Source organism: Myodes glareolus, chromosome 9 (genome assembly GCF_982192425.1).
Source record: "Myodes glareolus chromosome 9, mMyoGla1.1, whole genome shotgun sequence".
NCBI lineage: Eukaryota > Metazoa > Chordata > Mammalia > Rodentia > Cricetidae > Myodes > Myodes glareolus.
In genome coordinates this window covers 53739457-53756459 of record NC_142034.1, presented here as the reverse complement: position 1 = coordinate 53756459, position 17003 = coordinate 53739457, and the positions used below count along the sequence as shown (strand labels likewise).

At 49.8% G+C, this 17003-nt stretch overlaps 2 protein-coding genes across 3 annotated transcripts; one reads left to right on the top strand and one right to left on the bottom strand.

Annotated features, from left to right (window-relative positions):
• Positions 1-1115: 1115 nt before the first annotated feature.
• Cxcl16 (C-X-C motif chemokine ligand 16) lies at positions 1116-6476 on the bottom strand. Its single transcript, XM_048448528.3, has 5 exons — positions 6256-6476; positions 5852-5990; positions 5526-5611; positions 2319-2753; positions 1116-2104 (listed from the first exon to the last, which is right to left on the bottom strand). The coding sequence occupies exons 1-5, from the start codon at positions 6323-6325 to the stop codon at positions 2064-2066; spliced, it is 771 nt and encodes a 256-aa protein (XP_048304485.3). The 5' UTR covers positions 6326-6476; the 3' UTR covers positions 1116-2063.
• Positions 6477-6666: 190 nt separating this feature from the next.
• Zmynd15 (zinc finger MYND-type containing 15) lies at positions 6667-13091 on the top strand. Of its 2 annotated transcripts, XM_085695194.2 has the most exons (14): positions 6667-6964; positions 7449-8049; positions 8700-8934; positions 9017-9172; positions 9428-9588; positions 10360-10512; positions 10874-10954; positions 11099-11215; positions 11308-11396; positions 11485-11583; positions 11733-11886; positions 11971-12029; positions 12233-12393; positions 12798-13091. In XM_085695194.2, the coding sequence occupies exons 2-14, from the start codon at positions 7479-7481 to the stop codon at positions 12967-12969; spliced, it is 2208 nt and encodes a 735-aa protein (XP_085551320.1). In that variant the 5' UTR covers positions 6667-6964; positions 7449-7478; the 3' UTR covers positions 12970-13091. The 2 variants fall into 2 exon arrangements, with proteins under 2 accessions (XP_085551320.1, XP_048304479.1); XM_048448522.2 differs by having other exon boundaries at positions 11733-12029.
• Positions 13092-17003: the final 3912 nt, after the last annotated feature.

Genomic DNA, 17003 nt, shown 5'->3' with positions numbered 1-17003 from the left:
AAGAGGGCGTTGGCTCCCCTTGGAAATGGAGATGGTAGTTAGCCAATGTGGGTACTGGGAATTGAACCTGGACCCTCTAGAAGAGCAGTCAGCACTCCTAACCACTGAGCCCTCGCTCCAGCTCCCCAGTAAAAGTATTCTCAGCAGGTGGTGGTGGCACATGGCTTTAATCCCTGCATTCTGGATACGGAGGCAGGCAGATCTCTGTGAGTTCAAGGCCAGCCTAGTCTACAAAGCAAGTCTCATACGCAGGCATGGTGGCTCACACCTGTAATCCCAGCACTTGGAAAGGGGAGGTAGTGCTGCAGTTTGAGACCAATCCGGGCTAAGTGCATAGCAAGACCCTTTCTCAAAAAGAGAAATTGTGGAGCCTGGTGGTGGTGCACAGCTTTAATTCCAGCACGTGGGAGGCAGAGATAGGTGGATCTCTGTGAGTTCAAGGTTTATGGAGCAAGTTCCAGGACAGACTCCAAAGCTGCAGAGAAACCCTGTCTTGTAAAACAAAAACAAAGATAAGTTATATTCCTCGTTGGAAGAAACAAAACAGGAACTGTTCTAATAATAAAAGCTGTAACTTTTCTGTGAGGCCAGGCTCTCTCTCTGGGGTAAATATGAGTGATTCGAGAGATGGAGGAAGTGAGCCCAGCCCGCCCAGAATCAGCACGGGATCAGCACGGTGACTGCTGATGAGGGAGAGCGAGACAGCCTGGACTTTCGGTGTGGACTTTCGGTGAGAAGAGCTGATGCTGTGTGGAGGGGAGCCTGTGGCCTGGGGGCACCATCAGCACTTCTCAGGGGGCGGAGACTGACACCAGCGTCCGCAGAAGTCAATACTTCTAAATAAAAAGAGTTGTTTAGATTTATGTGTAACGGTTTGCCGTGTGTGTGTGTGTGTGTGTGTGTGTGTGTGTGTGTGTGTGTGTAACATGTTCCTGTGGAGGTCCCAGGAGTTCCACATGGTGGTGAGCACCACATGAGTCCTCTGCAAGAACAATCGCTCTTAACTGCTAAGTCCTCCCTCCAGCCCTCAGCCACTGATTCTAATACATTTTTTTGTATTATAGTTAAAACCATAGATTTTCTAGTTTATTGTTACACAATGTAAAAAACAGACATTTTAAAAAAATTAATTTATTGGTAGTGGGAGGGTTGAACCTTGAACTTTACGCATGCTAGACAGGCACTCTACCAAGGGCCACACCTCTAGACCACATAGTTTAGAGTATTACATTTTATTAGCAGCGGGGGTGGGGGGGTGGGGGAGGAAGACCAGGGCCAGTGGGACTGCTCATATGTTATTAATCATTAAGAGTGATACACACCTTATTCCCAGCACTCGAGAGGCAGAGGCAGGTGGATCCCTGTGAGTTTGAGACCAAGCCTGGTCTATAGAGTGAGTTCAGGACAGCCAGAGCTGTTACACAGAGAAATCCTGTCTCAAAAAAACCAAACCAAAGCCAGGCGGTGGTTAGGCACGCCTTTAATCCTAGCAGTCTGGAGGCAGAAGCAAGCAGATCTCTGTGAGTTCAAGGCCTGGTCTACAAGAGCTAGTTCCAGGACAACTAGGGCTGTTACACAGAGAAAATCTTGTCTTGAAAAAATACCAGAAAAACAAACATTTCCAAAGGGCCAGGTGAAGTTCTTTAATCCCAACACTGCAGAGGCAGGCAGATCCTTCTGAGTTCTAGGACAGCCAGGGCAAAATAGTGAAATACTGTCTCAAAAAAAAAAAAAAGTTTAGCAAGTATGCAATCCAGCACTATGGAAGTGGAGGCAGGAGACTCAATAGTCATCCTCAGACACATAGGGAATTTGAGGCCGACTTGGACTAAGTAAGATCCTGCCTAAGCAAAACAAAGTTCTAAATGTGTTATGTACAGCAGTAAATTAGAGCAGATGTGGTGTATGTCTGCAAGCCCAGAGCCTAGGAGGGAGAGGCAGAGAATCAGCAGCTCAGCTGCTCTGGCTTATGACGTGAAAGAATGAGCGAAGATCCAGTTCACTGACGGAGCCCAGCCTGCCATCTCTCTCCCGCGTCTTCTCTCAAGAGCCCCTATCCTGCTTCAGACACCAGAGTTCACGCGTGTGTAATTGAGCTGCAGATCTAGAGAGGAGAAAGAAAGTGGTGGATGAGCTGGAAGATGAAGGAGAACTGAGGCAGACGTGAGCTGAAGCGGGCACTCAAGACTCCCAGACATTAGTTAACCCTAAGAGCCTCACGGCCCATGGTGCTGACTGCCTTACTGTTTGTCTGCCTCTGTTACCCTTACCAGGACGTCTCTCGGGCCCTGGAGGGGAGGGTTAGGAGTCTCGTTTACCTGTCTGCTGCCTGTCTCTCCTCCTGCTGCACAGCATATAGGCCATGGCTGCCGTGAGGAGGAAAACAATGGCCAGGAGGGACAGCACTGGCACCAAGGCTGCTTTGCCAGCTGAAGCTCCCGGTTTTTCTTCTTGCTGTTTGTCCTCTTGCTGGTTTTTCTTTGCCTCAGCCGCGGGTCTAGCTTCTGGGTCATAGCCTGATGTGAGAGCAGTGCTTTCATAGCCTGATGTGAGAGCGGTGGTCTCACTGTGGTGGGTGAGCCGTTTGTTCAAAGACAGTGCTCCAGATGGGAAAGTGGACTGCTGGGTACTCTGCATCCGTGGAGGGGAGCTTGTGGCTGGAGGTGTCCCCTCGGTGGCCACGGGGATCCGGGTGCTAGCGTGAGGCAGATGCTGCTGGTGGTGCAGCCTCTTCCCATGGCTATTTCCACACTCTGGAGAGAAAACAAACACAGGATCAGGCTGCTGGAACAGCTGAAGTCTTTCTCACCTATGTTCATGGCAAGGTCATCGTACACATACACACACTACCACCACCGTGACCACCACCATCACCACCTCCACCATCACCACCACCACCTCCACCATTACCACCACCACCTCCACCATCACCACCACCACCTCCACCACCACCACCTCCACCATCACCACCATCACCATCACCACCACCACCATCACCACCTCCACCATCACCACCACCTCCACCATTACCACCACAACTACCACCACCTCCACCATCACAACCATCACTACCACCACCTCTAAGGAAAAAAAAAGCAGATTAACCAGAAAAGCAGAACAAGTTGGGTCAGGGTCTGATGGAACGCAAGAGCCTACTCTATTGTGCTCAGACTGGGTAAGAATGGACAGTTGTGGAGAAGTCTGATTGGACAGAAAGGGTTCTGCTTAGTGGTCATGAACAAGGGGGTTTGGGGTGTAGCGTGTTCAAGACCCTGCATTAAATCTCCAGTCCCCACTCCCACCCCAGGGGACCAGGGCGGGGACTAGTAAGGCCTTGCCAGATTCTTTTTGGGCTCCGAGTCCCAGGCAGAACTCCTATAGCATGAAAGTATGTATTAGGCCTCAGTTCCAGGTGGCAGAAGTCAGAGACTCCCTCTGTAGCCAGCTGACACAGAGAATGACGGAGGAAAGCCAGAGTGGTTCGTTCGCTTTGTTGGGTCTCTCAACCGCTAACATCCCCTCTGGGTGTCAGGGCATGAGGAGCATCCAGAGGACAGTTGAAGAGCTGTGTGTAGAGCATAGTGGCAGAGTTCTTGCCTAGCATGTGTGAGGTGAGGTCCTGGATTCATTCCCCAGTACTGTGCAAAAAGAGATTTGGGGCAGGGCAGCTGAAGGCCAGGGAGGAAGACAGTAGCAGAGGGACAGCCAGGGACAAGGAAGTTCACAAACTGAGATGCAGTCACCGGGCAAGCAGGTGTGTGACACTGTATTGGACTCTAGATGTAACAAGGCGCAGGGTGTCTGGGAGGGGTGAAGAAAATAATTTAGGTCTCGGTAGCCTGAAAGGCAGTGTGGGTACCATTGACACAGGTAGACTAGTGAAGAACATTTCTTATTTTAAGAGTTGTATCTTCCTTTGTTTGTTTGTTTGGTTGGTTGGTTGGTTGGTTTTTGAAGACAGGGTTTCTCTGTGTATCCCTGACTGTCCTGGAATTCACTCTGTAGCCCAGGCTGGCTTTGAACTCACAGAGATCCACCTGCCTCTGCCTTCCAAATGCTGGGCTTAAAGGTGTCTGCTACCACTCCTGAACGAAACATACAAGCTGTTAAGTAATTTGTTTGGAAATGACTTATGCATGCTTATGATCTATTCATTTAATTGATTGAAGGTTTTTTTGTTTGTTTTGTTTTGTTTTTACCTTGAAAGAAAAAGAACAATAAAATATTGACATCAGAGTTGGGTCTTTAATCCCAGGACTCAGGAAGCAGAGGTAGGCAGACGTCTATGAATTCAAGGCCAGCCTGCTCTACAGAGTGAGTTCCAGGACAGCCAAGGCTACACAGAGAAACCATGTCTTGAAAAAACAGAAACAAAACAACCCCCCCAGAATTGAACTCAGTAAAATATATGGTGAAACTGTTTGGGGATTAAATACAATATCTGCAATTTATGTTCAAAACATTTTTAAAATAAGGTGAGTTGAAACAGAGCGTGGTGGTACATGCCTTTAACCCCAGCACTTGTGAGCACCACTTCAAGGCCAAACGGAAAAAAAGCAGGGAAATTAAATTGATGATGGATAGATAACAGAACCGGTTTGCAATAATGTGAATACAGTAAAATGCTGTAGAACTAATATTATAAATATAACTGACTACATATTTATTGTATAAACAAATATTTTAAAACTACCTCAAATATCGAAGAATCCAGGTGATGTTCATAGAGGTTGTTCACTGTGTAATTACACTTTTTGTTTTGTTTTTAAGACAGGGTCTCTATATATAGCCTTGGCTATCCTGAAATTATCATGTAGACCAGGCTGGCCTCAGATTCACAAAGATCCACCGGCTTCTGCCTTCCAGAATGTTGGGGTTACATATGGGCACTATCACACCTGGATAAATTCTTTCAATTTAACATTTATTTTCATCATTAAGTGTTAGAAAATTAAAATAGTACCTCCAAGTGATTTCAATTAAAATACAATAGTAAAAGCCACACCTATTGTAGAGACCTGTAATCCTAGCTACAAGAGAGGTTGAGACAGGAGGATAACAAGTTCAAGACCATCTTGGTCAGCTTAAAAAGCAGGACGATAGCTCAGTGGTAGAGCACTTATTTAGCTTGACCAATCTCGAGTACACTTTATAACAGTGACTTCAAGAAAATACTAAGTAGGGCTAGAGAGATGGTTCAATTCCCAGCACCCACATGGCTGCTCATAACTGCCTGTAACTCCAGTTTTAGCGGATTCAACACCTTCACCCAGACATACATGTACCTAAAACGTGAATGCACATGAAATAAAAATAAATGACATAAAAAAGTATTAAGTAATGGCAGATGTGGCAGAACAAATTGACGGAGGGAGGAAGATGAGGGTAAAGGTGAGAAGACATTCGTAAGTGAAAGTAAAGAACTTCAGCCAGCGCTAAGAGGTTCCAAAGAGGAAAGTGCCGTGTGGCAGAGGCAAAGGGAATTGTCGGATGGTGGCCCACCGGAGGACCCAAGAGGCTCTCACCTTTGCTGTCAAGGCATTTTACCAAATCAAGGACCCACTGTTCTCGGCTGTCCCCACACACAGTGATGGACGTCGTTAACCAGAACCTGCAAGAGTATCAATTTAGTCTCCTATGGCCACTCCTTCCCCTCCTTACTTTTCCTCATTCCAGAGGTGTGAAGTCACCCCCAAGGTGAGTTCCACCAGGGCTGGAAATCCCCAGATAAGTGAAACTGGGAAGGAGCTAGGCTTTCCCATTCGGACCTGGTGTTCAGGTTGATGGTCCTATAATTCCCGGTGGTGGGTTGCAGGGACAGGGGACGACACACTGACAGACAAGACGGTACCTGATGCGCATTGTACAGTGATCGTATGTTTGCAGGCGTGGTCGGATATAATTCAAGCTAGTAGTCGGTACCGGTGTGCCAAGAGGAATATTTTTTATACAGTAACAACTTCCAGTGACACTCCCCTGGTTACCATCACCTAAAGGGGAACGAGGGATCAACTCTAGTCCTGATTTGGCTTCCAACTCAGCTGTCTCACTCAGCTTTCCCTACCCGTCAGATCTACCTCCCACCGCAGTGTAATGCCACCTGGGTCCAGATGTCCCCAGTCCAGTCCAACCCCAGACAGCCTTCCCCTATTCCCGGCTGCTGCCTTTGGCAGCTCTGGGCTGAGTACTTAATCCCTCCATTCTTGTGCCCCTCCACCGTTTCCGTTCGGGTCCCAGTCCCGCTCCCTGACTAACCTGGCGGGGTCAGCAGAGCCAGCAAGTAGAGAAAGGGCGCTATGGGCAGGAGTCCGAAGCCCTGCCTCATCTCCGGGCTTAGCGGAGCTCGTTGCGGCCAGGCCACTTAGCCGACATCCAGCTGATTTCCCGGCTGCCCGAGGTTCTGCGGAGGTGCTGCCGTCGGTGCCAAGCTAAGGCGGGAGGAGGGCGCGCGGTAGAGGTGCCGCTGCTCCCCGCGCGCCGCCCCGAACCGATCGCCCGGTCGGTACCGGGAGCCTGCGCAGCACCCAGCTCCCACGTCGAGGAACCCCCGAAGGCGGAGCTCCTTCAGCCGTTTCCAGACTCAGGGCCAGGCCAGTCGTGGGGACAGCCAAGACTGTCAAAACCGAAAGAAAGCTCAGGCTATGGAGCCAGAGGAACCTGAGGCGGCAAGCGGTGGCTCCGGAAGAATGACTCGGTTGGGGTTCGGGATGTCAGCCCTCTCGGGCTGTCGCCCGTCTGTCTGGTGGTTTGTAAAGTGATGACCTGCTAGATCTCCCTCTGGTTCCAAGATGCTTTCACTTCCCTGGTCCGCTGGGTCACAGTGGGATCCAGTCACATGGCCAAGGTGAAGCAGTCCAGCAAGTCACCAGGCCTGTGGGAGTGCGCATGCACTGGCTGGGTGCCATTCGAGTTATGAGTAGTGGACTCGGGCAGCCCTGACGTCACGACGGTCCACCAGCACGAGGTATTTACCTTCAAAAAGTGGTGGCGGCTGCAGGTACCGGAGGAGAGGAGCCGCCGGAAAGGGGTTAGGTTTACGGGGGCTCACATCAAACTGATCCTCGCCCAAGAGATGCCTCAGTTCTTAATTCTTACTTCTATTTCCCATAGACCAACAGACTCCACATTTACCCCTTCTCAGTAAGGCTTTTCCCGTAGGATTAACCTTACCTCTCCGTCTTTGAATTCAAATCTCACTTTAGGATTTGAGTCATTGAGTTTTGTGCCCCAACTATGATTTCATCCCTGGGTTCTCACCTTTAACCCTAAATATCCACTTTCCAATCTAACCCTCCATCCGTCCTTATCCTTGCAAACCCTATTCTCAGCTCCTAATGCTTCTCCATAAATTTTACCTCAAGCCCACACCCTTCTCCCTTTGGTGACCCAGCACGGACCCTCATCATTACCCTGCTCCTGACAGCTACCACACAGCCCTTTCTTCTCAGTCTGGGTCCAGGCCCTGTGCATCTGAAGACATGGAGTTTGTGTCTGGATACCGGGATGAGTTCCTTGATTTCGCTGCTCTTCTCTTTGGCTGGTTCCGCAAGTTCGTGGCAGAGAAAGGGACCATGGGGACCAGCCTTGAGGGCCGATGGCGTCAACTGGAGGCTCAGATAAGGAGGCTGCCCCAGGACCCTGCCCTCTGGGTGCTCCACGTCTTACCAAACCGTAGTGTGGGCATCAGCCTGGGGCAAGGTGCAGAGCCAGGTCCCGGGCCGGGCCTGGGGGCTTCCCGGCTTCTGGGAGATGAGCCTCCGCTCCGCCTGAGAGACCTGAGCCCTTATGTCAGTTTTGTCAGCCTGGAGGATGGGGAAGAAGGGGAGGAGGAAGAAGATGAAGAGGATGGAAAAGGGAGCTCAGGCACAGAGAAGGCAGAAGCACAGGAGGGTGGGGAGCCAGCCCCTTCCAGCAGGGAATCCCCCCAAGAAGCAAAGCCACCAGCCGAGTCAGAGGTGACCCAGCAAGAGGCAAGCTGTGATGATGGCTGCCGGGAGGACAGAGGAGAGGATGAGAGGGCTTCTGAAAAGAGGAAAGGACGGAAGAGTGGTGAGAATCCAGGGTGGCCCTGCCTTGTCCCTTCTCCAGACACCTTTCTGAACTCCCCCAATGTCTCTCAACCAAGTAGGAGTCACAGGCTGCTAATCTTCATGCAAATCTGTTGCCCAAAGTTCATCTGCCACAATGTGTTTTTTGTTTTTGTTTTGTTTGTTTTAATTTGAACCAACATCTAAGCACTGTAAAGAATGAAAATCCAGAAACCTTGCATCTTAAGAAAAATCGAGGTTCTAGGCCTGGAGAGGTGGTTTAGAGGTTAAGAGCATTGACTGCTCTTCCAGAGGGTCCAAGTTCAATCCCCAGCACCCACATGGTGGTAGTTACCTTCTGTAACTCCATTTCCAAGGGCATCCAACACACTCTTCTGCCTTCTGCAGGCACTGCATGCATGTGGAGAAAATACCCATATACATAAAATGAAAATAAATCTAAAAAAGAGAAATCCAGATTTTGAGAAGTTGCCCATGTTTCTTACATTCTGGCTCTGTATAGCGGTTGCCCCTTTACATGGGGACTGCCTCTCTTATCTAGTCCCTTCTACTCATTGAAGTTGTCTGTCCCCTCAAGACATCTAAACTTGGTATATCTGACTGTGACTATCTGCCCCTTCTCTCTCGCCCAAATATTCCCTCTTTCTGCAGAGGCTGCACCCCTGCACCTCTCTTGTCTTTTGCTGGTGACCGATGAGCATGGCACCATCTTGGGCATTGATCTGCTAATGGATGGAACCCACGGGCGTGTGGGCCAGAGCCCAGGGGCTGAGAATCTGGCTCCTCGGGCCTATGCTCTCCTTTGCCACAGCATGGCCTGCCCTATGGGCTCTGGGGACCCCCGAAAGCCCCGACAGCTCACTGTGGGAGACGCCCACCTGCATCGGTACAAATATCTGGGATCAGGGTGGAAAGGTGTGGAAACCCCTGAGCCCTTTTAGCCTGATGCCACCTCTATCCCCATGCAGAGACCTGGAGAGCCTTGTCCCGAGGCTGGGCGTGAAGTTAGCAAAGACCCCAATGAGGACATGGGGTCCTCGGCCAGGCTTTACTTTTGCCTCCCTTCGGGCTCGAACTTGCCATGTTTGTCACAAGCACAGCTTCGAAGTAAAGTTGACACCCTGGTGAGCATCCCCAAGGCTGGAGTCAACGGAAGACTCCAGCAGTTAGACAACTACGTAGAAAGGCAAGCCGGGCCAGTGGGGGTCCCAAGCAGACAGGCAGAAGGGGGGCCAGGAAGGTAGGAAGGGATAGGAAAAACAAGTTATGAGCTATTAGCTACAGGATGCAATACAAACAGGCTGAGTGGCATATGGAACAGATTATAGCCCACAGGACCCATGAAGACTGAGGGGTGCCAATTACCCCTGTCTCCCCAGCCCCCAGTGCAGTGCTGTGTTATACTGTGGAGAGGCTTGTCTTCAGGCTGATTGGCGCCGATGCCCAGATGATGTGAGCCACAGATTTTGGTGCCCAAGACTTGCCGGTTTTATGGAGCGAACAGGGGAACTGGCAAGTCTGCCTTTCACCTATACTGCAGGTATCATAAGGAGGTCAAAGTGGCAGGGAGGGGATCCTGGGACCAGGTCTTTGGAACTGGGCCCAGGGCCTGAAGAATGAGTATTTGGCTGAAGTCTGCATCCTTGGAAGAAGAGCTGGTGCTGTGCATTGGGCGTTAGGGACCAGAGCAGCTGAGGCAGAATGACTGATCCAGGGAGAGACCAGGGCAGCTAAGGCATTGGTTCAAATGCTTGCTGTTCATCTCTACCACCGTCTAGTCATGTGACCTCAAACAGTTCACGTAAGTCAGGCATGGTAGCACGTTCCCAGCACTTGGGAGGCTGAGAGAGGAGGATCTCATGTTCCAGGCTACCCTGGGCTATGTGACACCTTGTCTCAAAAACAAGACAAAACAAGAGCTGCCTCTGATAGGGCATACCTGTAATCACAGCATTTGGAAAGTAGAGACAGGAGGACCAGGGGTTCAAAGCCATCCTCTGCTACATAGTAAGTTTAAAGCCAGCCTGTGCTGCAATGAGATCCTGTCTTAAAATAGCAACAACAACAAAAAAATCCCTTCAAGTTTCCTCATCTATAAAAAAGGAATAATAGCAAATACAAAAATCACATTTAATTATTTCAAGGATCGTGTAAACTCTCGGTGCCTAGACCATGGTAGACACTCAGAAAGGAAAATTTCCTCCCTAGGTAAAACCAGGCTCAAAAATTAGGGTCCTTAGTGACAGCAGAGGACAGCCAAAGTCCTGGAGCTGAGCCACCAAGTCCTCAATCCTCACCTCTTCTCCTGCAGAGGTGACCAGCGAGACCTTCAACAAGGAGGCTTTCCTGGCCTCGCGAGGCCTCACTCGTGGCTATTGGACCCAGCTCAGCATGCTGATTCCAGGGCCTGGCACCCCCAGGAGCCCTTGGGGCAGCACATCCTCCCTTAGCCGCCTGCTCAATGGTATGTGGAGCCTTTGACCAGGAATGGACTAGAGGGAAGGTTGTGGGGAGGGCTGGGAGTGGACCAGGTCCCATTTAACCCCTCCATATACACATTAGGACTATACATGTAGTCCTAATGGGGTTAGTACCGCCCCTGTACTGACCCTATTAGGATTAAGCCCCTGTAGGATTATTTTAAACGTTTCCACAGACCTCAAAGGAGTCATTTCTGTCTGATTCATCCAGTAGCCCTGTCCCTAGGCTAACTCCAATCCTGCTACAGCTTCAGGCCTTCAGGGTGTACAGCTCTTCTGGGAGGAGTGGGGAGATGAGGCAGGTAGGGGTTTACAGCTCTTAGGCACTGCTTCTTGTCCGCTCAGGTGATCCTTACCAGCTGCTGCAGGGAGACGGACCTGCCCTGATGCCTCCGGTGCCTCTAGACCCACCCAAGAGCCTCTTCGGTGAGCTGGAGGGGCCCTGTAGGAGTTGGGACAGAGATCCTGCAGGGGGTGATGAACAGAAACCTGGTGCCTGAGCGGGGAGGGCTCATTAAAGATTGAAGTCCAGGTCTGGGGTCAGGCCCCCCATTAAGACTCTCTCCCCAGGTTCATGGCAGGATTACTACACGTGGCGGGGCCTTAGCCTGGACTCCCCCATGGCTGTGCTTCTCACCTACCCACTGACTGTGTACTATGTCATCACCCACCTGGTACCCCAGTCCTGTAAGGAGCGCAGACAGGACAGGAGGCTGGGGGTGGGGCTGGCAGCAAGGGTCTCCCCCCCCCATATCTTTAATAAGTGAACTTCTCACCAGTTCCTGAGCTCAACATTCAGAACAAGCAGTCGCTGAAGATCCACGTGGTTGAGGCCGGGAAGGAATTTGATCTTGTCATGGTGTTTTGGGTAACGTCCCCACTCAGAGAAGGCGCATTGAAAAGACGGATGTGGTCATAGGGTGGGACCCTGGGCTGACCTTCTCTCTGTCCCTAAGGAGCTCTTGGTGCTTCTCCCTCACGTGGCCCTGGAGCTACAGTTTGTGGGTGACAGCCTTCCACCTGAGAGTGACCAGCAGCATTTTACTATGCAGAGGGTGAGAGCTAGAGAGGGGCCCCCTTCTCCAGTCCTGTCTCTTGTGGGACCCTCCCCTTCCCCTCCACCTTCCTCTGCTCTTCCTGGTGCTCCCTCCCTCCTATTACCCGGACTTCCAGTAGCTTTCCCACCCCACTCCCGGCCCCACAGGATGGCCATGAGGTGTCTGTGCGTCCTAATTCTGGGGCATCGGCACGGCTCAGCTCTGGGACTAAGGAGAAGGGAGGGCGAAGGGACCTGCAAATCAGGGTGTCCACGCGGCCCTATCACCTGCTCCAGGGACCCAAGCCTGACCTGGTTATTGGTAAGAGCATGGGGCTCAAGGGCAGGGATTTGGGGGAAGGAAAAGAAGGACACTATGGACACCAGTGCCATCCTCTCTCGTTAGGATTTAACTCTGGCTTTGGTCTCAAGGACACATGGTTGAGCTCTCTGCCTCGACTACAGGTGGATAATCTCACTTATTCAGTTCCTTCCCTTCTCTAACGAACTGGGCTCACCCACCCCTCAACTGCTCCACAGACTTGGGGAGTACCTCTCCAGCATCCCGCTCTCTTCTGGGGCTTTATCTATCAGGGAGGGTGGGGCTTGGGATGTATCTGGGCGAGGGAGCCTCCCAGGGAGTATCTGAGAGCCCACCCAAACCTCAGTCTCTCCGAGTGCCAGCTTTCTTCACGGAGAGCAGTGAATACGGCTGTGTGATGGACGATCAGACCATGGCGGTGGCCACCGGAGGGGGTACCAGCTCGCCACAGCCCAACCCCTTCCGTTCCCCATTCCGCCTCAGAGCTGCTGACAACTGCATGCCCTGGTAAGGGCCCATGTCTGCCTGTTGCTCTCTGATCCGCCATTTATATACTCTGTAGCCTAAAAGGTCTCTATGCTCTTGAGATTCTCTTCGCCCCAGCCTTACAACCCTCCAGCTCTGTCCTCTTACTCTCCTTGCTGGTTTGGACAACCCCTACACAAACCACCTTTTAGAGCCTTCTCAACTCTCGTCTCCTCGCCCTGCTCCTATAAAGATTCTGTTGCTTCTTTATTTTTTTCTGGGTATCGAACTCCAGCGACAGGCCTCGCGGCAGGGCCTTTTACCCCCTGAGCTGCTCTTGCACCTCTACCACCGTGTTGTCTTTTACTGCACCTAGCCCTAGATCTGTGCCCTAAGCTCACCTACTGGGAGGCCCGGCCTCGCCCCTGACCACGCCCTCACTACAGGTACTGCAATGCCTTCATCTTCCATTTGATCTACAAGCCTGCCCAAGGTGGCGTAGTCCGCTCGGCACCCGGCCCTGTCCCTAGACCCCCAACTCCGGCTGCTCCTCCTGTCCCCACTCGAAGGCGCCGGGGAGAAAAGAAAGCTGCTCGTGGGCCCCGCAGACGCAGATGAGTGCAGAGTTGGCAGCCGTCCACTCCCTTCCCAAGTCTGCTTCCTAAAGGAAAACACTCCAAGGCCCTGGGGAACACTGAATGTCAGGACACGAAAGGTTAAATAAAATTCCATATTTGAAACCTCTGAGTTATTGATCCTTCGACTTCATGCTCATGATTGGTTCATTTTCCTGGGAAAGAAGGATTTGGGATGACTTTCTCTGGGTCCCTCTCATTCAGCTCGCTAACTCGGGTGGGGAGTGGGGTGTACCGTTTTCCTTGGTCATCCCCAAATCCTCTCCTAGTTTGTATGTTGGTAAGACATTTTCTAGCCTGAAACCATCCAGATCTCTCGCCATAACAAGGAGATACCAAAAATCAGAAAGTGACTTCCCTTAGCAGGACTGGAAAGCAGTCAGCCTTCATGGGATACAAGCCACACTTGGTTAAAATCAGTGGAGAGCCTCAGGGGGCAAACTCCACTTTCTCTCATTCTTCACAATCCCCCACATCCAGAACCTAGACCTCCCTGCCAAGGTCCATTCAGGGAGCTCTCTGTGAGGTTTGGTAGACAGAAATTGGAAAGCAGTTCTAACCGCATGAGGACGAGAAGCTGATGTGGTTGGTGAGCTAAGCTCATGACTTCTAGTTCCTCTGCCCCCTCAAGCCAGACACCTCTAAATAACAATGTGCATTCTGTCATTACGGAATTACCCATTTTCTTGCTCAATTATTATTTCACTTCCTTGGGGGGGAGGCATCTCCTGCTTCATACTTGGAAGCTAGATAGGCACATTTCCCCAACCCTGAAATCCCCTTTTCATATTCATAATTCCTCGTCTCCCCTCTAAGCTACCACCGACAAAGCGTGGGGGCTACACTGTCTCTAAAGTTCTGGCAGGGAACCGGCCTCGGAACTGTTTCTCCAGCTAACTCCCACACACTCAGGTTTTTCTCTCTCCCTCCTTATTGTTTCTCCTTAACTTCAGTCTCTGTAGCCAGAGAGAAAAAGTTTAGTTTCCTGGTGAAGTGAAGAGAAACAAACAGCTTCAATGCTCCTTCCCCAGCCAAAACAAACTCCAAATTCCTGGGAAAAAAACATAGAAAAGGATATGCTATCTGAAAGTCACAGGATTGCCAAGATCATTATTCACTTTGTTCCGCTGGCCCGTTCACTTTTCTCCAGTGAACAGACAATACTTTTATAAAAATGTTTCCTAGTTGGGTGATGGTGGCACATGCCTTTAATCCCAGCACTCAGGAGGCAGAGGCAGGCAGATCTCTGTGAGTTCAAGGACAGCCTGGTCTACAGATTGAGTTCCTGAGCAGTCAGGACTACACTGAGAAACCCTGCCTCAAAATAAAATAAAATTAAAATTAAATATAAAGTTTCATCTGCAAACTGCTCCTTTATGAATTTGCTTCCCTCTGAGCATGATTTCATGCCTGTTATGGCATAAACTGAGAAGACTGAAGCCAGAGAGCCTCTAGTTCAAAACCAGGTCCTCCTGAGACTCTGTTTAAGAAAAAGAGAGAAAGAAAGAAAAGAATAAACAAAACCAGGAAAAGAATGCATCATAATGTGCAAATTATATGAACTTCAAGTTAGTGTCTGTAAATCTATGTTGAAACAGAGCCATAAGCATTGCTTTGCATATTATTTGATGCTTCAGGACACAAATGCAGACTTTGAATAAAATAGATTCTCTGTCCCCGGTAAAAGGCTCCTCTGAAGACTCAGTGAGTCAGAGCAAGACAAGTTGAAAAAGTATAACAACAGGTTTATTTGAGCAAAGCAACTCCTAGGTGGGTTCTCCAGTCCCAGAGATGAAGGCCAGAGAAGCCACATGCCCAAACTAAAGCAGGGAGACTTTATAGCTTGGAGGTGAGGGGTGATGATGTGTCTGCCACAAGCTGGATTTGTACCCAAGTATGGTCCAAAGCTGAATGCTATAAAGCAGGGACTCGGGTAGTTGACAGCTTCAGAGGAGGAGCTGCAGTAGCCACCCAGAATGTGGGACTGGGCTTTTTGGTGCCTTCCCTTTATTTGGAGATTCTCTGAGAGGGTGGGGGTTTGGGGAGAGGCGGGGAGGAATGGGATCATGCAGGGGTGAGATGGAGGATCCAACCAGACAGACAACATTTGATATGAAATGTCTCCCTAAAATTTTCAAATACTAGACAATGGCTTTTTGGAAGTGATAAGGTGGTAAGAGTGTTGGGTCCACCAGGTGGGGAGAGCTCTGATCTAATCAATGAATTCCTTAATGGATTCCTGTTATCGAATTATTGCCAGGTGGTGGGAGACAGGGCTTTATGGAGAAAGCAGGTCCTTGGGGGCATGCCTGTGGGGTGCCAGAGAGAGAAACAGAAAATCAAGAGAGGCCAGAAACAGGAAGGGCATCAGCCAATGCTCGGCCAGGTAGGATGAAATAGAAAGGCGGCCCCTGCTCTGGGCAGCAAACTGACATTCCATGGAGGGTAGCAGCAGGTTGGAGACCATGTGTAGGTGGAGGGGAGGGTATGTGGGAGACATTCTCTGGTACCCTAACTTTCTCTGCCCTTCACTTCCTTCCAGTATCTATGTGTTGTTCATGGCCTGTTGGGTCTGCTTCTTCCTACAGAGACACGGACACAAATATCAAAAGAACATGCTGAATTTGCTTTAGAAATGCCTTCATCTTGTAGTCTAGCACTTCCGATGCATTTTATAATGAAATGTGCATATATTTCCAATTGTATTATTTATTTGTGGGTTTTGTTTTGTTTGGGTTTTTCTTAGTTCTGGTTTGGGTTTTCGAGACCGAATTTCTCTTTGTAACTCTGACTGTCCTGGATCTCACTTTTTAGACCAAGTCATCCATGAGCCTAGAGATCCGTCTGCCTCTGCCTCCCGAGTGCTGAGATTAAAGGTGTGTGCCACCATGCCCAGCTTTCATTCATTTATTTGTTTGTTGATGTGATAGGGTCTCTTCAACCCATAGTCTAGAATTTGCTAAATAGGCCAGGCTGACTTCAAATTCTCAATCCTCCTGCCTCAGCCCCCTGAGAGCTAAAATTATAAGCATGTACCACCACATACAGTTTTTGTGATTGTTGTTATTGTTGCTGTTTTGAAACAGGATCTTACTATTTAGCTCCAGCTGGCTTAGAATTTACTATGTGGCTGAGGTTGGCCTCAAACTCTCAGTAATTGTCCTGCCTCAGCCTCCTGAGTTCCGTGATTACATGCAGGAGTCACCATGTCCAACCCGCTTTTTAATTTTTTAAAGGTATTTTTGTTTTTTTTAAAAAAGATTTATTTATTTATTTATTGTGTTTACAATGCTCTGTCTGCATGTATGCCTGCAGGCCAGAAGAAGGCACCAGATCTCATTACAGATGGTTGTGAACCACCATGTGGTTGCTGGGAATTGAACTCAAGACCTCTGGAAGGGCAGCCAGTACTCTTAACCTCTGAGCCATCTCTCCAGCCCACTTTTTAATTTTTTAAATTGATATTTAATTACAACTCTTTACCCAGTATAATATGCAGTTGAACTTCAGGACATGTGCCTTAACGACCTCACTCTCCTCCCTCAAGCTGAAGATGCACTTTTTCAGGACAGTAAAGAAGGCTAGTCTGGGAGCCCTCCCTTCCCAGATGCCAGCATTCTTCCCTGCCCCCAACCCTCCCTTTGCCTGTGTGTTTGGGGGGGTTGTTTTTGTTGTATTGAGGGGTGTGTGTTCAAAGTCACACCCTTTATTTTGTTTTGAGCTGAGACAATTCATTGATCTGGAGCTTGTCCGGTAGACCAAGTTGAGTGACCAGCGAGCCCCAAGGAAATGCTCTGCTCGTCTCTGTCTCCCCAGTGTTGGGATTGCAAATCAGCGTCAACACAGCTCTTCTCTTTTCCTTCCTTCCTTCCTTCCTTCCTTCCTTCCTTCCTTCCTTCCTTTCTTTCTTTCTTTCTTTCTTTCCTTTTGAGTTTTACAGATCAAAGCCTTGGAAACCGACTCAGACTTTCATGCCTGCAAGGCAAGCATTTTGCACTAAACTTTCTCCCCAGCTCC